Below are 22,251 nucleotides of genomic sequence, written 5' to 3'. Positions count from 1 at the left end.
AAATCATAGAAAGTTAACATCCTAGGGTGTATAGTACTCATCAACAGTGGCAGGTGTGTTCGCTCCGGGAGATGAGTGGTTGTTGTGGTGTCGGGCAGCTTTACACAGATAAGGTGGATGGTTACTGTCGTCAGGATCATATCAAGCACAGCAAGGGATGAGAGAAGACCCACAGAACTCTTAGATCTGCCAGCAGCAGGAGATGACACCGACTTGAAGAAAGTGGTAAGGGTTGTTTCTTTGGCAGCATTTTGTTTTCCAGCATAAATTTGCTTGTAGGGAAGAAGGGTTGACAGCAGGGAACGACTGAAATGCTGACTCCATTCTAAACTTGGGTCCACGTCCATCGCCATTTGTGCCAAGTGTTCCAACTTCCACCATTCCCACGCCATTGGTAAACTCCTGGGATTTTCAAAATCATCTGTTGCTTGCAGCATCTGAGAGATAGTTCTCCGTAAAAAAAAACGCCTTGAATGTGGATCACACCTTGGTCGAGTGGTTGAATCAGCGATGTCGTGTTAGGCGGCAGGAAACGCACTGTTACGTTAGGATGAATGCTGTCCAAATGTTTAGGATGGGCTGGTGCACTGTCAAGCAACAAAATAACTTTAAAGGCAAGATTCTGCTCCCGGCAGTAGCGACCCAGAGCTGTGTTACCTTCAGCTGATGCTGTGCTGTTTATAATTTCCAACTTTTTTTCAAGTGTTAAAGCGGTTCTCTGCCGCACGGCTGATGGCCCAGGACATGACATCAGACGCTGAGGAGGCATAGTTAAATGTTTCAAGCACAAATCACTGCACCGTAGGTAAAACCAACAAAAGTTTAAGAGCGCAAGATCACGCATCCACACCTTGCCAAAACCAATGCAAGAGTGGCGGGAGTGAGATTGTGAGGGGCGCGCACGTGACTTGTATTGGCGGGAAAGCGGTGCTCCTCGCATAACTGAGTTTTGGACACATATACGGAGACGTTGGTAGAAATAAGTTTCTCGCATAAATGTGAAGTTACAGCAGCCTCTCTAAAGCTGCAATTGATCATCCCTGGTCTTTTTTTAAAAAAAAAAGACCAATCACAAGAACACCAAGTAGTGTAAGTCTATTGAGTTGCTCAACAGCAAGGTAGCTGAACCACGTTGTAGCCTGTTTCAGCCACCTAGGGACTTCAGATGCACTGAGTGACCCAACAAATGGAATGATTGCCTTGGATGTTTTTATTGAGATCACAAGACACTGTCGGACATTGGTAATGTAGAATGTTCCAAGTCTGATTCACTGCTTCATTAGCGTCGCTGACGGCAGGGGAACAATGTAGCCTTGGTTGTGACGCAGAACAGGCCTTTTTTGCCTTGGGGTCACCTATTGCAACCGCAGGATAAGGAGACGCCAGAGCTGACTGAATTCTGTACTGCGTTGGGGTTGGCCCCTCCAGTGTTCAGTTGGTAGAAGACAAGCTGGGTTGTGTTTGTGTCTGCATGAGTATGTGATGGCAACTGCTGCAGGCTTGTGTTTGCAGAAACATAGCTCCATGACAATATCCATACACCAATCTACAGGCCTTGACACACAAGGATTTGGACTATTTTTTGTAACTATGCTTTACTGCTTTCATAATTACATGTTCTATATGTACTGTGTGTTACTGTGCTTCTGTGATTTCCACCTTGGCCCCTGAGGAACACAGCTTCATTTGGCTTTATTTACCTGTACAGTTGAATGACAATCAAACTTGAACTTAAGAATTCCTAGTTTTGCTGCTGATACCAAACTACAGCTGTATGGACTGAGGATGCAGAGACTTTTGGGAGATATGGATAGGTTAAATGTGTGGGCTCAGAACATGCAAAATAATAAATAATGCAAAGTATGATGTCATTCGCTTTGAGAGAAAAAAGTGTAATGTGTATTTAAATACTGAAAGTTTGAAAGGTGTACTGAGGGTTCAGAGTACCCTTATACTTGAATCACTGAAAATTACCATGCAGCAATTAGAAAGACCAATGATATTTTGGCTTTTACTGTCAAAGGACAAGAATACATGAATAGGGATATCTGACTCCAATTGTATCAGACTCTTATGAGACATTATGTAGTGCTACAATCTCCCCACCAAAGCATGAATACATTTGCAACAGAGTGTCATCAATATTCATTGAATTGATTCCGGGGAGAAATTAAACATCCTGTAAATTCTATAGTGTTTAAGAGAACGGGGTGAGCTCAATGAAATAATCAAATAGGGCTTGACAGGCAAGATGCTAGGGGTGTCTAGAATCAGAAAACTGTCTCAACATAGTCATTCAAGTCTAATGATAGAATATGTCTTAATCCAGACAGTGGTGAATCTTTAGCACTTTCTACCCGTGAATGGACGCTTGGTCATCAAGTATATTGAAGACAGATCAATACATTAAGATATTGAAATCAGGAATTGGTGGTTGCTGAAGGAAAGTGGTGCCGAGATAAAATGTCATCCATAGCCTTACTGAATGGCAGAACAGTCAGGCGGACATCAATGAACATCCTTCTCCTCCCCCTCGTACCCCATCTGTTACTCATTTTTATGCACACATTCTTTCTCTCCTTTTTCTCCCTCTGTCCCTCTGAATATACCTCTTGCCCATCCTCTGGGTCACCCCCCCCTCGTCTTTCTTCCCGGACCTCCTGTCCCATGATCCTCTCGTATCCCCTTTTGCTTATGTTACGTACCCCGTAACTAGGTTGCCAAACCAGCAGAAATGGATCACTCAGTTGGAGTCTGGAGTACTAGAACTAAGAAAGTTTTATTAAAGAAACAAGCAACACAGTAATCGAAAGGGTAATAAATGCAACAGTTCAGCGATGATAAGCACACATGTGCACAGAATTAAGATTAACAGCATCAATCAAGCTCTATCGTTGTCTAGGGGTAAATGACCAAATTTAAAAGTGACTCAAAGTTCAGTCCAGTTAGTAGTTCAGTTCGCAGTAATCGTTGCCATGGCGATGGACAACGTGGGGGAAGAGAGAGATAGAACAGGAACAACTGATCATTCAGAACGGCTTCACTCACAGACCGGCGAGATTGCTCACAAGCAATTTTGGGCGGGTCCTTGGTGATGTCACCTGAGGTCACCGACTGTGACCCCTCCTCCAGATGCAGTCGATCCTCTGCAGTGAACCCGGCACCCAGGCAAGGGCGGACACACACTGGGTTCCCGCTGATCGTACCTTTCCACCCTGGTCGTTGTCTGGTACTTCTCACCCACTCGTGAGAGGCGCACCGCTTCCAGGGTCTCGTTACCTCGGGTGGCGTGTGTCCTGCCTTAGCGAACCTGTCCCTTTTTATCCCCCTGCTGGGGCATCGCCTGTCCACCACTTCAAACAGTTCAGGGTTCAAAGGGGGAGCCGCTCCAGACAGCTCTCTCTCCCCCGTTCCTTCATTACACATCTCCAGACGCTGCTCCATTGTTCCTTATCTCTCCTTCCCCTGAGGGCAGGTGGCAGACCACTTGTTGATGTCACTGATGCTAACCCAGGCCAGCAAACATCTTAATTTTATGTGTATTCTCGTCACACCTATCACCTGTCCAGCTCTCGGCTCTATCCCTCCCCCTCCTGTCTTCTCCTATCATTTTGGATCTCCCTCTCCCCCTCCAACTTTCATATCCCTTACTCACTCTTCCTTCAGTTAGTCCTGACGAAGGGTCTCGGCCTGAAACGTCGACTGCACCTCTTCCTATAGATGCTGCTTGGCCTGCTGCGTTCACCAGCAACTTTGATGTATGTTCCTTCTATTAATGCTCGTGTGCTTGATTGCTTAATTGCTATTTAAACTCAGGTATTAGTGAGCTGGTAATAGATCCTAGGAGTGCTATCAAGTTACCATCAAATTCAAGTAACTTATTTTCTGTTTCTCTGGCCACTTCTACTTAAGTATTTCTCTCCATTATCATATCCTAATCTGCTGTGCACGTCCAATAGGTTAGTATTTTGCAATTTTTATCTTTCTGTGTATTCTTACTCGCCAATTTCATAGCTTTTGTTCATAGTCTCCCTCTTACTGTCCCCTTAACTACTGGCCAGATGATCTCTTTAACTTACCCCCATGGCAATCCCAGCTTCACCACATCATAACTATTCCATTTGTTCTATCTAACCCTTGTCCTATTTATCTATCCTTTGTCCTACCTTCTCAGCATCTTAAATACAAACAAGAGACAATCTGCAGATGCTGGAAATCCAAACAACATATACAAAATGCAGAAGGAACTCAGAAGACCAGGCAGCATCTATGGAAAATCATACAGTCGACATTTTGGGCAGAGACATCAGCAGGACCAGAGAAAAAAAGATGAGAAGTCAGTAAGAAGGTGGGGGTGGGTGGAGGAGGAGAGAAAGTAGTACAAGGTAGTAAGCAATAGGTGAAACCAGGAGAGGGGGGGAAGTCGATTGGTGAAAAGAGATACAGGGTTGGTGAAGGGGGAAGTCTGATAGGAGAGGACAGAAGGCTATGGAAGAAAGAGAAGGGATCAGAGTACCAGAGGTGGTCAGGTAAGGAGATAATGTGAGAGGAGAGAAAAATAGGAATGGGGAATGGTGAGGGGGGTGGGGAAGAGAGAGAATTACTAGAGTTTGAGACATGCCTATGCCATCACGTTGGAGGCTATCCAGACAGAATACAAGATGTTGTTCCTCCCACCTGAGTGTGGTCTCATCATGACAGCACAGGAGGGTACTAGGAGATGCCACTTTTTCTGGCAGATGGAGCATAGGTGCTCTGTGAAGCGGTCTCCCACTCTACATCGGGTCTCACTGAAACGCAGGAGGCCATAACAGGATCACCGGATACAGATGATGCCCTCAACAGACTCACAGGTGAAGCATCACCTCACCTAGAAGGAAGGTTTGGGGCTCTGAATGGTAATGAGGGAGGTGGTGTAGGGACAAGTGTGACACTTGTTCCACTTGCAAGGACAGGTGCCTAAAGGGTGATCAATGGGGAGGAACGAATGGACAAGGGAGATATGTAGGGAGCAGTCTCTGCGGAAAGTAGGGCAGGAGGGAAACGTGCTTGGTGGTGGGGTCCCACTGGAGACAGCGGAAGTAACGGAGAATTATGTACTGGATGCCGAGGCTGATGGGTGGTTGGTGAGGACAAATGGAACCCTATTCCTGGTGGGGTGGCAGGTGGATGGGGGTGAGGACAGACGTGCACGAAATGGAAGAGATGTGGATGAAGGCAGAGTTGATGTTGGAGCAAGGAAAGCCTCTTTCTTTGAAGGAGGACATCTCATGAGTTCTGGAATGAAAAGCCTCGTCCTGAGAGCAGACGAGATGGCGCACAGGAATTGAGAGAATGGGTATGGTATCTTTGCAAGTAGCAAGGTAGGAACAGGTATAGTCCAAAAGCTGTGACAATCAGTGGGTTTAAAAAAGATACTAGTAGATAAGACACCTCCAGAAATAGAGACAGAGAGATCAAGAAAGAGGAGGGAAATGGACCAGGTAAATTTGAAGGCAGGGAGCAAGTTGGAGGCAAAGTTGATGATGTTGACGAGCTCAGCATGGGTGCAGGAAGCAGCACCAATGCAGTTGTCAAGGCAGCATAGGAACAGTTAGGGAGTGATACCAGTGTCGGCCTGGAACATGGACTGTTCCACAGAGCCAACAAAACGGCAGGCATAGCTGGGAACCATGCAAAATGGCTACACCACTATGTATGAAGGAAATGAGAGGAGATGAAGGAGAAATTATTGAGAGTTCCACCAGATGGAGGAGAGTGGTGGTTGAGGGGAACTGCTTGGTTCTGGTGTCCTGAAAGCAGAGAGCTTTCAGGCATTCTTGATGGGAGATAGAGGTGTGTAGGGACTGGACATCCATAGTGAAAATAAGACGATCGGGGCAACAAACTTGAAATCATTAAGATCAAGAGTGCGTGAAGAGTCATGGATGTAGGTAGGAAAGAATTGAATCCGGGAGATTAAACTGAGTTGAGGCATCTTAAAACACACTTCTGTCCTAGTTCAAATGAAGGGTCTTTCATCCAAAACATTAACATTGCATTAAAATGCTGTTGAACTGCTAACTGGTTTCCAGAGTTTTCCATTGTTGATGATAAGGGCAACATGGTAGCATAGTGATTAGCACATCACCTTACAGCACCAGCTTTCACCAGCTGGGGTTTAATTCCCAATGGCATTGCCTGTAAGAAGTTTGTACGTTCTCCGTGACTGTGGATTTCCTCCTGGTGCTCTGGTTTCCTCCCACATTGCAAAAGACGTTCAATTAGCATCATTAAGTTGTGGTCATGCTACGTTGGCACCGGAAGTATGGCGATATTTGCGAGCTACCCAGCATAACCCTTGCCGATCTGATGCAAATGATGCATTTCACTATGCTTCAATGTACATGTGACAAATAAAATTAATCTTAAAAATTGTATCACTGAATCACAATATTGAAAAACTTCTGGGAAGTATTTTTCCAATGCCCTTTACTAGAATCTTTGCCATCAGCACATCCCTATCAAGTGGTCTACTTAACACGGTCCATACAAGAGCCTTGTCTCAAGAAAAGCCCTATAACATTATACCTGCTAGTGAATGTGTGAATTTTTAAAAATTTTATTACACATCATTCACTAGACCCTCCTTTAATCCTCAGCTTTAAACTGAAGTGAAGAGCTCTGTTTCTGACTACATGGCAAGTTTTGCCATTTACAAAACAGTGGGCAGTAACCTCAATGGTTGGAAGTCCTACTTTTCTGCACTCTAACTAACTCTCTAAATTCTCTCTTCTTCTCTTTTCCTACACATGTCATTTAGTGCCAATATGTACCAAGAATACTTTCAAGGGATACTTTCAATCAGTAACCATCCAGTCTTACTTAATCACCAAAACACCAAGCACCAAATAATGAAGACAGAATACTGTACAAAGAATCTTACCTTTATGTCCTCAGATGGACTGCGTTCATGCTTTATACACGTTGGTCCAGTCTTCCAGGCTTCAATATCACCACAGTCACAAAAACCTCCTCCAGGGGAAGAATTCATCTAAACACAAAACCATACCATGTATTGACTACTGTAATAATACCTGCTTCAAGAAAACCAGTTAGAAAAATGGCAGGATCTTACTGACATTAACATATTTCAACATAGATACGATACCAAAAAAGGAACGACTACGTCTGCACAAACTCAGAGCCTGAGATCCCCTTGTTCCTTAGTTATATATGGTTTACTTGAGAATTAGAATCCAATAATTGCAGCAAGATTGGTAATCCCACACGTTCAGACTTTGCTGGTACAGGTTGAGTACCACTTTTCCAAAATGTTTGGGGCCAGAAGTGTTTTGGATTCCAGATTTTTTCAGATTTTGAAATATTTGCATCTATATAATGAGACAGTTTGGGGATGGGACACAAGTCATGATATCCATTTACATTTATGCACAGCTTGTACATATAGCGTGAAGGTAGTCTATATTGTTTTTAAAAATAATTTTGTGCATGAAATAACGTGTACAATGAACCATCAGAAAAGTAAGCCATCTCTTCCTCACTGCCTAGGTGGACAGTCAGCGGCTGTTTGGCATCACCATCATGTCGGACTGAATTTATGTGCTACCAGTAAGCAGTCTTTGTCTTAGACTTGTTCATCACACATATGTATTAACAGTAAAAATTGTTACATACCATTAATGTAATGAAGATATAATGTGTGCAGGGCAGCATCGGGAGAATACCTGAATCAGCTGTTGATCAACAACGGCAGGCTTTCAGCCTCCACCAACAATGCAGTCAGAGTTTGATTAAAAAGTACACTGTATCCGTATTTTACCTTTTTTAAAAAAAAGGTTTTATGTATGGTGTAAATACAAAAAATTACATTTACCTGTAATTAAATTCAATGAAGACTGTGGAGAAAAGTCAACATTTTATTTTAATGCAATAATGATGCTGGTCATGGTACACTCAAACATGGGATTTTTTGTGGAGATGAAATTCAGACTTCATGCAAAAATAATATGTTCTGTAATTACCAAAAGAGATAATTACAGCATCAAACACTACAACTACATCAGGTCTGAGAAACTTGAGGGAGAGAATACATCATCGTGAAGAGGACATCAGAAGTGGTTGAGGGACCTGAAAGCAGATGCTCTCACAATGAGGCGGCACTGTGCTGAATGACTTTTTTTCCCCCCAAATGTTTCTTCCAGTCTTATGTTTCATTCAGAGTTTTTGTCATAACAATCTTTCTTTTATTTTATAACTGACATGATTTCTTGTTCTGTATGAATGTACACTGCTCTAACCCTTCAATTTCTCTGTTGCTTCATGATACATGCCTTTCCTTAAATTTCTGCAACCAACCTGTTGAATATTCACAATTACCTCAATTTTCAGTTTATCGCGATAGATCATTACTTGTTTCACGACTGTTAAGAGGCATATGTTCACTCCAACGTTGACAAATCCACTCTTTCAATACACAATCGAGATCATTTTTCATTATATGCAGTGTTTTTCTATTTTTCCTTAAATTCTGTATATTACTTCCAGCATGAAACTAACAGTTTTTTTCCTTGTGTTCCTTCCGGTTGTAGGTGGTGGTCAATCCAACACTATACTCCGTCAGGTGGTTCACATTTACACAACTGTCAAGTTTTTCCAACAACTTGACTTTGTGTTATAACCATAAATGCTTCCTCTTTTACCACTATTACCCATAAGGATAAATGCAGGCCTTTTTGACATTTTCAACAATAACTTTACAGCACAGGCATGGAATAGGTATAAAACACATGGTAATCATTGAGTGATGCATGAAAATCAGGCTGTGATGACTACTGAAAACGAACTGGCACCAACAAGGTGCCACTCAGAGAAGTATGTAAGAAGTATCTCAGAACCTGCACAGCGCCTGGGAACCTTACCAGTGCCTTGTGGAATTTTCAATTGTGGCATCATGTCAGTGCTCAAAATAATTTTGGATTCTGAGGTTTGCAGAAAGGTTAGCTCAACTTGTATTGGATATTCTCATATTCCAAACATTGGGATATTACTATTAATACCTCAGTACATGTTCAAAATTGAGTCAAAGATAGTATAATAAATTTTGCAATGAATCCAGGATGCTTAGAGTTCTAGAGACAGTTCCCTGGTGAGCTGAAATAGAAGCAGGAGAAACAGCTCAGTGAAACCACTGCCATTCCATTGGGATTTTTCAAACAATGTATTTTATCAGAGTTTTACCGTATTTATCATGCCATTTTGGCTTTCTGAAATTGACTTGTGGATTTTTTTTTAATATTGAAAGCTTTTTGCAAAAAGAAATAATTTTCTATAAAGACTAAAGCCCTATCTGCTTTCAAATGGATACAAAAGATCTCTATTTCACCACAAAATCTCCAGTCTCAATCCTTGGGCCCCAAACAGAATTTAGACAACAAATACCAATATTTGACAAATGGTAGGCATTTGAAACGCACTGCCATGGATGGTAGGGGAGGCAAATACAATGGAGGAATTCAAAAGGGTCGCATGGGGCAAAGGGCCTGTTCCTCTGTTCAGAAGCCACTAGGTAATGTTGTTTCTCTATAAAATGCTGGTTACAGACATTCCACCCCGCAAAAACTCATTTCAGGGAGGTAGCACCATCAATTTGCGGGAGACTCCCGGAACTTCCCGGAGAGGTGGGATGTCTGCAATAGAGTAGCTCTTTAGCAGCTAGCCAGCTAGTTTAAATAACAAGCAACACACATAAAAGTTGCTGGTGAATGCAGCAGGCCAGGCAGCATCTATCCAGCAATTTTTATGTGTGATGTTTGAAATTCTAGCATCTGCAGATTTCCTCGTGTTTAGTTTAAATAACATTAGCTAAGCTAATGAACGAATGACACCTACTCAACTCACCTCAACATGTCTTTAACAGTCTTAACCCACCATGGGAGATAGAATAGTCACTGTTGCCAACAGTGCAGCGAGCAACACTGTCACTATTTTTGACCCCTATTAGGCAGGGGTACACTTTAGGGTAGTCTGGGGTGACATACGTTTTATATTTTTTTGGAACACACTGCCATGGCACGCGCGCGCTCTCTCTCTCTCTCACGCTCCCTCTCTCGTGGTCGCTCTCTCTCATGCTCTCGCACTCTCTCGCTTACTCTCAAAAAAATTGATTTCCGGGATATTGTATATAATTTGCGGGCATCAGGGAGCCACTATTAATATGCAGGAGACTCCCGGAACTTCCAGGAGAGGTGGGATGTCTGTGGTTAGACCACACTTGGATTGTGTTTAGTTCAGTTCCAGTCACCTCACTATAGGAAGGATGTGGAAGTTTGACAGGGTGCAGAGGAGATTCACCAGGATACTCTCTGGATTAGAGAGTATGTCATATGAGGATAGATTGCGAGAGCTAGGACTTTTCTCTGGAGAGGAGGATGAGAAGCGGCTTGATAGAGTATAAGAGGCATAGATAAGACTGGACAGCCAAAGACTTTTCCCCAGGGCAAAAATGGTTCATACAAGGGGCATAACTAAGCTGTTTGGTGAAAAGTGTAGAAGGGATGTCAGAGGTAAGTTTTTTTTGTAGGGATGGGTAGGTTTGTGGAATGAGCTGCCAAGGTTGTTGGTAGAGGTAGATATATTAGAGATATTTAAGAAACTTAACTAGGTACATAGATGAAATAGAGATTATGAGCTACGTGGGAGGGAAGAGTTAAATTGATCTTGGAGTATCAGCACAACATTGTGGGCCAAAGGACCCTATAGCAACTGTTCTATGTTCTATATACTTAAATCTTCATCTCCATTCCTAACAAGATCAATTTCTGTAACAATGCAAGCATTTAATTTTCAATTTGAACTGAAGATCATTAACTACATTGAGATAAAAGGTGGGACTTAAGATCCCTTTTAATTCTTCACCTTACACCAATGCCCTCTATTTCCAGATACCTGCATTTGGAGAGATGGTAAGAAATTTTTTCTCATTTTCGCCATTCAGATTTTTGTTTACCTCATTCAGGTGCCTTTCCACTCCTCTGCTCCAATGAAAACAAAACCAACCTATCCAATCTCTCCTCATAGATAAAATAATCCAGCCCAGGCAACAGACTGGAAAATCACTTCTATAATCTTCTTCTGAGCAACTGCATCCTTTCTACCATGCAGCAAGCAGAATTGCACACAGTACTCCAAATGAAGCCTAACTGAAGTTTTATGAAGTTTACCATGACCTTGATATTCTCCACACTGGCCAATGATGTCTATTAGCCCGTATGCCCTCTTCACCACTAACTGTTGCCATGTTTAGGGGTCCTTTGACTTGTACAATGTTCCTCTGTTCAACTCTCTAGAAGCCTACAAATTACTGTTAACCCTACTCTTATTTGGTTTCTCAAAATATATCAGATTGGATTTCATCTGCCGATGCTCTACCCAATTTATCAACTGACCAATAATATTATGTAACCCAAGATGATCTTCCTCAATATCAACATCACCTCAGTCTACCTGGCAGTAGAAAACTGAGTGTTCCTGACATGTCACCAGTCCAATAATACATTACAATCTTTCAAGTGTGGCACAGATTCAACATGCAACTCATCACAAAACAAAGAAATTGATTTTTGTCATTTGTCCAATCCAAAGGACAGCATGCTCAGTCTCTAAAACTCTGCTGTAATAATATACTAAACAGGTTTTTCCTTCCTGTACTATCCTTGTCACAAGAAAATCAGGTCATGGACGGGTCAGGAGCAGTTTGCCTGCTATTAATATTCCCTAATGATTCTCAGTAATAACAGATCAGAGGCAGAAAGCCAAGTATATATGAAACTACTCAGACATGCCACTGAAAATTCCTGCAAGTCTTCGTCTGCAATGCCCAGCCCTTACCCTTTACCACCCAGAAGGAAAGTGATATCAAATCACCAAGTTGCTCTCCAATTACACAGCTTTCTGATTAGGACAGAACAACAAGAAACAAAGTCTATATTCTGAAACTAGCAACATTACAAGGCCTGAAACAATGCTAGTATAGCTAGCAATGCAAAATCAACCTTATGCACAAAACCTACATGATGATTTCTACCGCCCAATCCCCATTCAAATACTTCCACTAACTAAAAAGAACTGCTAAAAATTTTCTAGAAACAGCTATCGTTCAAGTATAAAAACAATAAAACAAAAAAGATAGGACAAATACCTTGTACCGATGATTTCGGTGAACACTGTTTTGGAAACAGTCCATGCATAGTACACAAGTAAGATCTATTGCACAGTCTCTGTAAAGAAAAAAAAAGATACAAGCCTAGTGTTAAAATATGGTCATGTGTCAAACATCATAATCAGTCACAGAACAACAGCATGTGGCTGCTGATCCACATTCAGATCCTTGATAAAGCTGCTCAATTAATCCCATAATCCAATCCCTACAGCGTGTAACTGCTCAAGTATTTATTCAATGCAAACACGAGGAAATCTGCAGATGCTGGAATTTCAAGCAACACACATAAGAGTTGCTCGTGAACGCAGCAGGCCAGGCAGCATCTCTAGGAAGAGGTACAGTTGACGTTTCGGGCCGAGACCCTTCGTCAGGTATTTATTCAACACCACTTTAGAAGATGCAACTGAAACTGCTTCTACCTACCCAGCCTTTCAGATCATAAGGCAAAAACAATTTCCTCTAATTTTACCAATTACTTAAATTTTATGAACCTTGATCATCTATATCCTTGCCACTAAATGTTTCTCCTCCCTTCAACTTTGAATACTTCCATTAAATTTTATATTGCTCTCATTTAACCTCTAGCCAAAGATTCTATTGAAGCATGCAATTCTGCTACTTGTATTCTTCAGTTTACTTGTCATCATTTTTATATTTGTCTCAGCTCTTATTTGCAATACTCAAAATACATTACAAAATACCACAGGTTTTGGTGGCTTGACTACACATAACAGAAATTCAGAAACAAGTGCAATGCCCATTTTTGGGACATGAAAATAGACTATTAAAAAGATTACATTTGTGTACCATTTTTGACTGAGATCTTTGCTTACCATTCAAACAATAAAAAGTCAAAACATAACAATGAAATGATCATTGTCAAATGAACAAAATCTTGTGTTTCAGAGTGGAAACACCACAGAGGTTCCTGTGACTCTGCAATGGTAGCACTTAGCTCGATATGTACATTGCCAAGCTCCTGGCTGCATCACTGCGTAAAGAGTCATACTGGAGACCAGAACAGTACAGGATGCACTTTAGGCCACATCACTGTGCTAAGCTACCTAATGCCTTCTGCCTGCATGTGAACCTATCTGTCCATATACTGCATATTCTCATAACTATCCAAGATATCATGGGAAAATTTGGACTAGGGGAAAGAAATGAAAGAGGTGAGAAATGGGTAGAATGGTGCAAGATGAATAATCAGGTCATTATGAATACCTACTTTAAAAACTATCTAAGACACTTGTGGACCTGGAAAAGTCCAGGTGATAACATGAGAAATCAAATTGACTTTATTACTATAAACCAAAGATTTAGAAACTCAGTGACTCAATGCAAAACATATCCAGGTGCAGACTGTAATAGTGACCATAACCTAGTATGTCATGTAAAAGTAATACCTAAAAAACTAAAGAAGCAAAAACCTGAACAATCCCTTGACCATTTGCACGTCTAGAAATAGAATCTGTTGAAGATGATAGCAATCATGTAGAAATGAAATTTAACTCTCTAAAGGATGCCTTGGTAGAATCAGCAGTCAGTGATTCCCAAAAAAGAAAAAAAACACAAAGAATAAATGGATGGCAGATAAAATCAAAAATCTAATGGAAGAAAGGAGACGGAAGAAAGCAAATTCTATAGAATATAAGTCCTTAGATAAAAAAGTTAAAAGCTTATGTCAAAAACCCAAAGAAGAATGGTTAAACCAGGAATGTAAGCAAATAGAAAGAATCCCCATTACTGATCCAAAAAGGTTACATCAATAAATCAAGAATATCACTGGTAAATAGCTCCTCTGTTCTTCAGGTGGATGTTTGAAAGCAAAGGACAGTACCAGTATCATGAAAAAAGATGAGATTATGAACACATGGACTGAGTATATTCAGGAATTCTTTGAAGACGATCAAGGCGAAAAACCAGAAATTAAGAAAAATATTGAAGGTCCAAGTATTTCAAAATCTGAAGTTCATAATGCAATAAATAAGATGAAGAAAGAAAATGCAGCAGGTCCTGATGAATTAGTAACAGAACAAATTATCACCCTTGAAGATTATGGAATTGAAAAACTCACTGATTTAATCAATGGCATTTATGAGACTGGAATAATACCAGAAGAGATGAAAAAAAAAATCAGTACTTATCACTCTTCCTAAGAAAGCTGGAGCAATAGAATGTGAATTACATAGGACCATAATTTTAATGAGTCGTATTACCAAGATACTTCCAAGAATTTTGATGACAAGAGCTGAAGATACAAGCTGAAATAGGCAAAGAACAATGTGGTTTTGTGAAAGAGAAAGGTACAAGAAACGCAATATTGATGTTAAGCATACTATCAAAACGAGCTATTCAAGTGCAAAAAGAATTGTTTGTTTTATTGACTACACAAAAGCATTTGATAAAGTGAAGCACAATAAGTTATTTGAAATATTACAAAAAACTCTAGATCTAGATTCGAAAGACCTCCGCCTAATCAGAAATCTGTTCTGGGAACAAACTGCCGCTGTAAGAATAGATGGAGAAGTGAGTCAGTTTACGAAAATCAAGAGAGGCATTAGACAAGGGTGTGTTTTCTCCCCTTATGTATTTAATGTGTACAGTGAAACAATATCACAAAAAATAGGAGACATCTTGGGAATCAAAGTTGGCAGTGAAAACATCAATAATTTCAGATATGCAGATGACGTTGTGTTAATTGAAAGTACAGCACTTAATTGATATAATTGTTGAAGAAAGTACAAAAATAGGTCTATCTATCAATTGCAAAAAGACAGAATGTATGGTGATATCCAAAAAGAAGGAGAATCCTATGTGCAGGCTGAGAATAAATGGGGAAGATATAAAACAAGTACAGAACTTTTGCTGCTTAGGAAGCTGGGTGACATCAGATGGCAGGTGCGACTTGGATATCAAAAGAAGAATAGGGATGGCAAAAAACACCTTTACGAGAATGAAGAGTATACTGACCAATACTAAAGTAGGCATGACAACCCACCTCAGAGTACTGAAAAGTTACATTTATCCAGTTATGTTATATAGCTCAGAATGTTGGATAATACGAGTATCTAACGAGGATGTCATGAACAGAGCAAACACAAAAAGAGAAATAATGTATGAGAACATGAAAAGGCAACACAACTTCATTGGACATGTGATTAGGAAAGAGGAGTTGGAATGCATGGTAATTATGGGCAAGAATGAAGGGAAGAAAGCAAGAAGAAGACAAAGACAAATGATGATGGAGACAGCGGCCAGACAACTGGAAATGAATACCAATGAATTGATCCACTTGACCCGAAACAAGAGTGTGTGGGCCATGGCAGTCAAAGCTCAAACTGGGCATGGCACCTGCTGATGATGATCCAATACACTCTTAAATACCTCTGCCTGGTTCTACCATCACCATGGGCAGCACGTTTCACACACCCACCACTCTTTTAAAAAAACATACCTTGCACATCTCTGAACTTTTCTACTTTCACATTAAATACCTGCCCTCTAGCATTAGGTATTTCAACCCTGGGAAAAAGATACCAACTGTCTAACTTGTCTATGCCTGTAACTTTTATAAACTCATCAGGTCTTCCCTCAGCCTCCTTTGCACCAGAGAAAATAACCCTGGTTTGTCCAACCTATATTGAAAGCACTTATCCTTAGGCAGCATTCTGGTACACCTCTTCCATGTTCTTCCTGTAATGGAGCAACCAGAATTGAATACAATGCAGCCTGAAGTTTTATAAAACTGCAACGCAACTTGAACTCTGAACTCAATACCTCAATAAAAGCAAACATGCCATTCACCACCTTTACCACACTATAAACTTCCATGGAGATACGGACTTGGACTCCAAGATCCCTCTATACATCAGTGTTGCTGAGCATCCCCTTTACAGTCCACCTCCCCAAGTGCAATACCAAAGGGATTAAACTGTCTGTCCACCCACACCTGCAACTGATCTATATCCCACTGTATTCTTTCGCAACCTTCTACACCATCTACAATGCTACCAACCATCCTGTCAACTGCAAACTTGCTCATACGCCCATGCACATTTTCATCAAGTCATTTCTATCTCAAACAGCAGCAGTCTCAGTACAAATCCCTGCAGAATACCACTAGTCAAACATCCAATTAATCAAACCTTTTAGCTAGCATATAAACTATCAACCACTACCCTGTCTACCATGGGAAGGTCAATTCTGAATCCAAATGGCCATCACTGTGGATCCCATGCACCTTTATCTTCTGGATGAGCCTGCATTAAAGCACTTTCAAATGCCTTACCAAAATCCACATGGACAACTTTCACTGTTCTACCTACATTGATCATCTCTTTAAAAAAAAACTCATTAGTAAGACACAAACTTATCCCACAACAAAGTCATGCCAACTGCCGCTAATTAGGCCATGGTTTTCTCAATGCTCATAAATCCTACTTTAAAGAATTCTCTCCTATAGTTTCCCATTGATGTATGACGAACTGGTCTATGATTTCTAGGATTATCCCCATTTCCCTTCCTGAACAAAGCAACATTAGGGTACTTCAACAGTCCTCTGGGACTTCACTGTAGATAGAGACGACAGATTTTGGTTAAAATCCTAGCAATCTCACCTCTTGGTTCTCTGACTATCTTGGGGTATAATCACATCAGGCACAGGAGAATTATCCACCTTAATATTCTTCAAGAGACCCAGCACTACTACATTCTAAATCTCAAAATGCCCTAGCATATTATCATGCTCCACACTGATTTCACTAAGTCATGAAAAGCAAGGAGCTTGCACTTGTGAAGTACATTTCAAAACTTCACAATATTGTTTGGAAATGAGGATGAAGTTTTCAAGTGTAATTATTTGCAGCCTCAAAATTGAGTTGAGTACCCAAGGCAATAATCTGCTGGAGGAACCCAGTTACTTAAACCACGGCCTGCCGTGAGTCCCTCCAGATTCCAGCACCTGCGGTTTTGTGCCATAGACAACACAACCATCTTCAAATAGAAAGGCCCAATAGATTAATCATCTGCTTCCTCCCAAGTGTGGTGGAACACTACCCATTTACTTGTAAGAAAGCATCCCTAAAACAACATACTCCCAGCACCACCAAGGAAAAACCAGCCTACTTGATTAGATTCTGTCCATTAACTTAAGAATTACTCAAATACAAGAGATGCTGGAAATCCGAAGCAACACACACACAAAAGACTGGAAGAACTTGGCAAGTCAGGCATTATCTATGGACAGGAATAAATTGCTGGCATTTCAGGCTTAGACCCTTCATCAGGACTAGAAAGGAAGAGGACAGAAGCTGAATAAGATAAGGGGGGAGGGGAGAGAAAGAAGAAGTGCAAGTTGGAAAGGTGATAGGTGAGGCCAGGAGAGGGGGAAGGTGGATGGGTGGGGGACAGAGGATTAAGAAGCTGGAAAGGAATAGGTGGAAGAGGCAAAGTACTGAAGGAATCTAATAGGAGGGGACTACCCAGCAACCCATGGAATGGGAAGGGGGAGGGAAACCAAAAGGAGATGATGGGCAGGAGAAGGATGAGAGGGTAATCAGAAAGGGTCTTGGAAAAAGCGAGGAGGAATAGGGAAGAAATTATTGGAAGTCAAGAGAAATTGAGACTACCCAGGCTGAAAATGCTGTGTTTCTCTTCCAAACATAGTTTGGAGACATTGTGGTAGAGGTAACCACCAGGATATCTTGCCTTTTGTAGTGAACAGAACGAAGGTGCTCAATTAAGCAATCCCAAAATCTATGTCAGGTCTCACCATTAGATCTACACCTCCTCTCTCACCATCATTTAGGGACCCAAACAGTCCTTTCAAGGGCAGGAGTTACCAGAAGCAACACTTCACTTGCAACTGTTGGGTTCATCAATTAACCTGGTGCTGTTAATGCAGTTTTCTCTACATCTGTCACCTTTCCAGCTTGCACTCCTTCCTCCCCCCCCCCCGTTTCTTATTCTAGCTTCCGTCCCCTTCCCTTGATGAAGGGTTCAGCCCAAACCATCGACTGTTTATTCCCCTCCACAGATGCTGCCTGACTTGCTAAATACTTATTCCCTCCTTGCTGCTACATATTGGCTTCAAGGCATACCATCTACAGAATTAACAAAACTTATTCACCCAGCCTTCTCGAAAACACCCCCTTAACCTGGCAATACAAAGTCACCAAGCATCGGGAACAGTTCTACCAGCAAGATACCCATATTTGTCATACTTAGCAATGTTTCACCTTTCCTACATCCTGGAGCTTGCTGACCCAGCACCTGGGTGCCATGGTAATGTAGCAGTTAGCACAACACCATTACAGCTTACGTTGTTGGAACTCAGAGTTCAATTCTGACATCCTCTGTAGGCAAGTTTACATGCTGTTTCCCATGTGCCCGTGGGTTTCCTCCTGGTGCTCTGGTTTCCTCCCTCAGTCCAGAGACATTCTGTTTAGTAGGTTAATTATTCATTGGAAATTGCCCTGTGATTAGGCTACATGGGTTGCTGGGTGGTATGGCTTGGTGAGCCTGGAGGGCCAGTTCCACATTGCATCTCTAAATAAACAAACAAACCTCCTTTAAAGTTCAAAAGTGCAGCTCCCATAACCCTTTCAACAGCAAAGGGTTGTGGGCGGAGCTACCATGGCACTAGATACCTTCTTCGAGCTCATCTGTGGAAGCAGCTTAATTTCTACATTTAATGCCTTTTTTTAAAACTTTTTCAAGGTGGAAGGGTTCTGTCAGTGCCCTTGACATACAGCTGTACTCAAACTGCAGTTCTTTATGGTGATGGTTCCTGCTGCTGGGGCTCACCAAGTGGCCATTTTTCAATATCCCAAGCGCGTGGCCTAGAAGACGAGAGTGCCTTCATGGTCTCGAGGCTTTGCAGCCCCGTGGATAAGCCAGTTCTATGCTGGTGCCGCCAAATGAAGCATCACAGGAGAAAAGCGGAATATCAGAGACAGAGGGTCAACCAGAGATCCCTGTACTCGATGAATTGCTCTCTCTCTCATTGGTGGGGGAAGAGTTTGCTGCCAATGAACGAGTCGCAGCACTCCACTACTGCAAATGATTTGAGCGGCATAGCCCCACTTTTGGTTTTAAAGTTTTAAGAGTGGCAGTGTCCAGTTATTCACTCACATCTGTCCCACTTGACTGCTTCTGACTTGTGAAAGAAAGCTATTCAATTTGTTCATCATCTGCTATGTCTCAATTGCTCTACACCGCTGACTCACCTCCTTGCTTTGAAATGTTAAACTGAGACCTATGGGACGCTCAGGTACATTAAGAAGTCCCAAGACAAACTTCAAAATAACAAAGGTCACCTCAGTGATTGAGCAAATCATAAAAACAGATTTATCATTTTGCCAATCTTTATAGAATCTTACTCATGCAAATTCACTGGCATAGTTCCCAAAACACAACAGTGACTACACTGATTGAAACATATAAGATTATTAAGGGATTGGACACGCTAGAGGCAGAAAACATGTTCCCGATGTTGGGGGAGTCCAGAACCAGAGGTCACAGTTTAAGAATAAGGAGTAGATCATTTAGAATGGAGTTGAGGAAAAACTTTTTCACACAGAGGGTTGTGGTTCTGTGGAATGCTCTGCCTCAGAAGGAAGTGGAGGCCAATTCTCTGGATTCTTTCAAGAAAGAGTTAGATAGAGCTCTTAAAGATAGCGGAGTCAAGGGATATGGGGAGAAGGCAGGAAAAGGGTACTGATTGTGGATGATCAGCCATGATCACAGTGAATGGCGGTGCTGGCTCGAAGGGCTGAATGGCCTACTCCTGCACCTATTGTCTATTGTTCTATTGTACTTCTGGTGTACTTCACCTGTTGCAAAGTGATATCATTTGCCCTGAAATTATGAAAGGCACTATATAAAAGCAAGTCTCCTTATTCACATTACTCTTAACTATCAGCATATATTATGTGCACAAGTTACTACATCAGCAAAGCAGATGAACAAGATCATACAGAGGCATATTGACATTGATGTGTTAAGAATTGATTACTGGTAGCTCTACATGATTTATGGAATTACTATCCTGATGGTAAACACATGGAATACACATCTTCCTGAGACACGGCTCCATATTCATTCCCAAAACTATTTTAATATTACTATCTATTACCTTACACAATGGCTATACTTCTAAGTTACTTCCTTCATACTTTGTGATACCAATAAGTCAATATAATAGATGACCTATTTCTTTTTCCAAATTAATGGTACCTCAGCTTCTTTCAAATAGTTGGAACTAACACAGATGTAAAAGAGTTGGCCAAAAGGTGGTTAAAACCATATGTAAATCAACATGAAAAGTAATCAGGGTAAAGTGAGGTGCTAAATTCACATGACTTCTCACCGACAGGAATATGTGGTTTCTCCTCCTTTGAAAACTCGGCCACATAGTTGTGAAGTATTATTTTGTTCCAGCTTTGCAAAACCAGCTTCAGGGGACTCCCCAAAGAGAAACCATTCCAGGGTTTGAAGTAACACATGATAGGCCTGTTCCTCCTCAGGTAACTTGACTTCTGATCCTGAACAGTGTACTAGAGGGACATATTCCATGAAGTATTGGTATATTCCAGAACACAGATCAACTCCTTCCTGCCAAATCTACAAGACAAAATAAAACTGTTAGCTGCAGTGTTCATCAACTGAATATTCCAACCTCATTTGCTGAACATATTCTTGCAAACATAAATCCAATCATTAATCCATCAAATGCACAGATGCTGGAAATTCAAGCAACACACATCAGTTGCTGGTGAACGCAGCAGGCCAGGCAGCATCTCTAGGAAGAGGTACAGTCGACGTTTCGGGCCGAGACCCTTCATCAGGTCTTGGCCCGAAACATCGACTGTACCTCTTCCTGGAGATGCTGCCTGGCCTGCTGCGTTCACCAGCAACTTTGATGTGTGTTGCATTAATCCATCAAATTGCCATTAACAGAGGTGAAACATCAACAAATATTTTTTAATATTTATTGTTGCCTACTTTAACTATCCTAATAACAAATATAAGCAGACATAGGCTGGTGTTACACATCACCCAAGTGTGATTAAGTGTCAACAGCACCTCCTTAACCCACAGCCAAATATTCAAACTAAATGGTAAACAGGTGTACTATTACCTTCAATTCTCATATTTGGTCCGAGTTTATTTCTCCTTCAATGCTCTTGAACTCAAATCCAAGAAAACCATATCCTATTTTATCTGTGCATCTCATTTCCCTGTAATTTATTTTCTTTTGCATACCTGCCCCCGACTCACCAGCAACACTCCCACACTAAGGGATGAACTGCAGTGGCTATTTAAGCAATCAGCACATATTTGGGGTCTGGGGAAAACCTTACGTGACTCCAGACGTACCAATACAGTTGACTGTCGTGACCCACCAAGCTACTTAGCTCAAAGGCTACAAGGATAGGTAATAAATGCTGGCTTCACCAGCAACACTCAATTCCTGAAAATGAAATACATTAGAACTTGAAAATTAAAAAGACTACAGATGCTGGAAATCCAAAGTATAAACAAAAAAAATTACTAAGGTCAGGCAACATCTAAGGAAAGAGAAACAGTGAATGTTTCAGATCAAAGACCCTTCATCAGAATGCGAGCTTACCCAAAACATTGTTACTAATCTCTAACATTAATGGTCAATCAACTGAGTGCCCCTGAAACATACTCACTCCCTACGAACAAAAATGGATACATTCATCTCTCACCAGAAACATTCAAAAGAATCAAAACAAGGTGCAGGTGAAGTTGTAAAGGAAGAAAAAGAATCAGTTTAACTTCCAAAATATTAAGGTGTAGAGTGAGAAAAGGATTTAATAGCTGAGATTTTGCAGAAAAAAATTCGGCAGAACACAGACCAGTCCTCTGTTGGGCCTAAGATCCTCAGAGATGTTGCAGCTGCTAACCCCTCAATGTCGCAATCACAAAAGAGGCATATCAGAAGCCACATTTTGTTAGGAATTTCAGATTTGGTATTTCAAAGATTCTTGCAAATTTCTATA

General features: G+C 41.2%; 1 protein-coding gene across 2 annotated transcripts in view; it reads right to left on the bottom strand.

Annotated features, from left to right (window-relative positions):
• The window catches only part of ubr1 (ubiquitin protein ligase E3 component n-recognin 1), a 294,835-nt gene that overhangs the window by 234,402 nt on the left and 38,182 nt on the right, over positions 1-22,251 (bottom strand). The window contains exons 2-4 of one of the 2 annotated variants that reach the window (XM_063054144.1): positions 20,592-20,845; positions 12,200-12,278; positions 6,926-7,033 (exon numbers count right to left, since the gene is read on the bottom strand). In XM_063054144.1, coding sequence (XP_062910214.1) covers positions 6,926-7,033; positions 12,200-12,278; positions 20,592-20,845 — 441 coding nt within the window. The remainder of the gene's footprint in view (positions 1-6,925; positions 7,034-12,199; positions 12,279-20,591; positions 20,846-22,251) is intronic. The other variant, XM_063054153.1, reaches the window with a different exon arrangement.

Source organism: Mobula hypostoma, chromosome 1 (assembly GCF_963921235.1).
Source record: "Mobula hypostoma chromosome 1, sMobHyp1.1, whole genome shotgun sequence".
NCBI lineage: Eukaryota > Metazoa > Chordata > Chondrichthyes > Myliobatiformes > Myliobatidae > Mobula > Mobula hypostoma.
The sequence above is the reverse complement of the archived record's forward strand: the minus strand, read 5'-3'. Positions and strand labels throughout refer to the sequence as shown.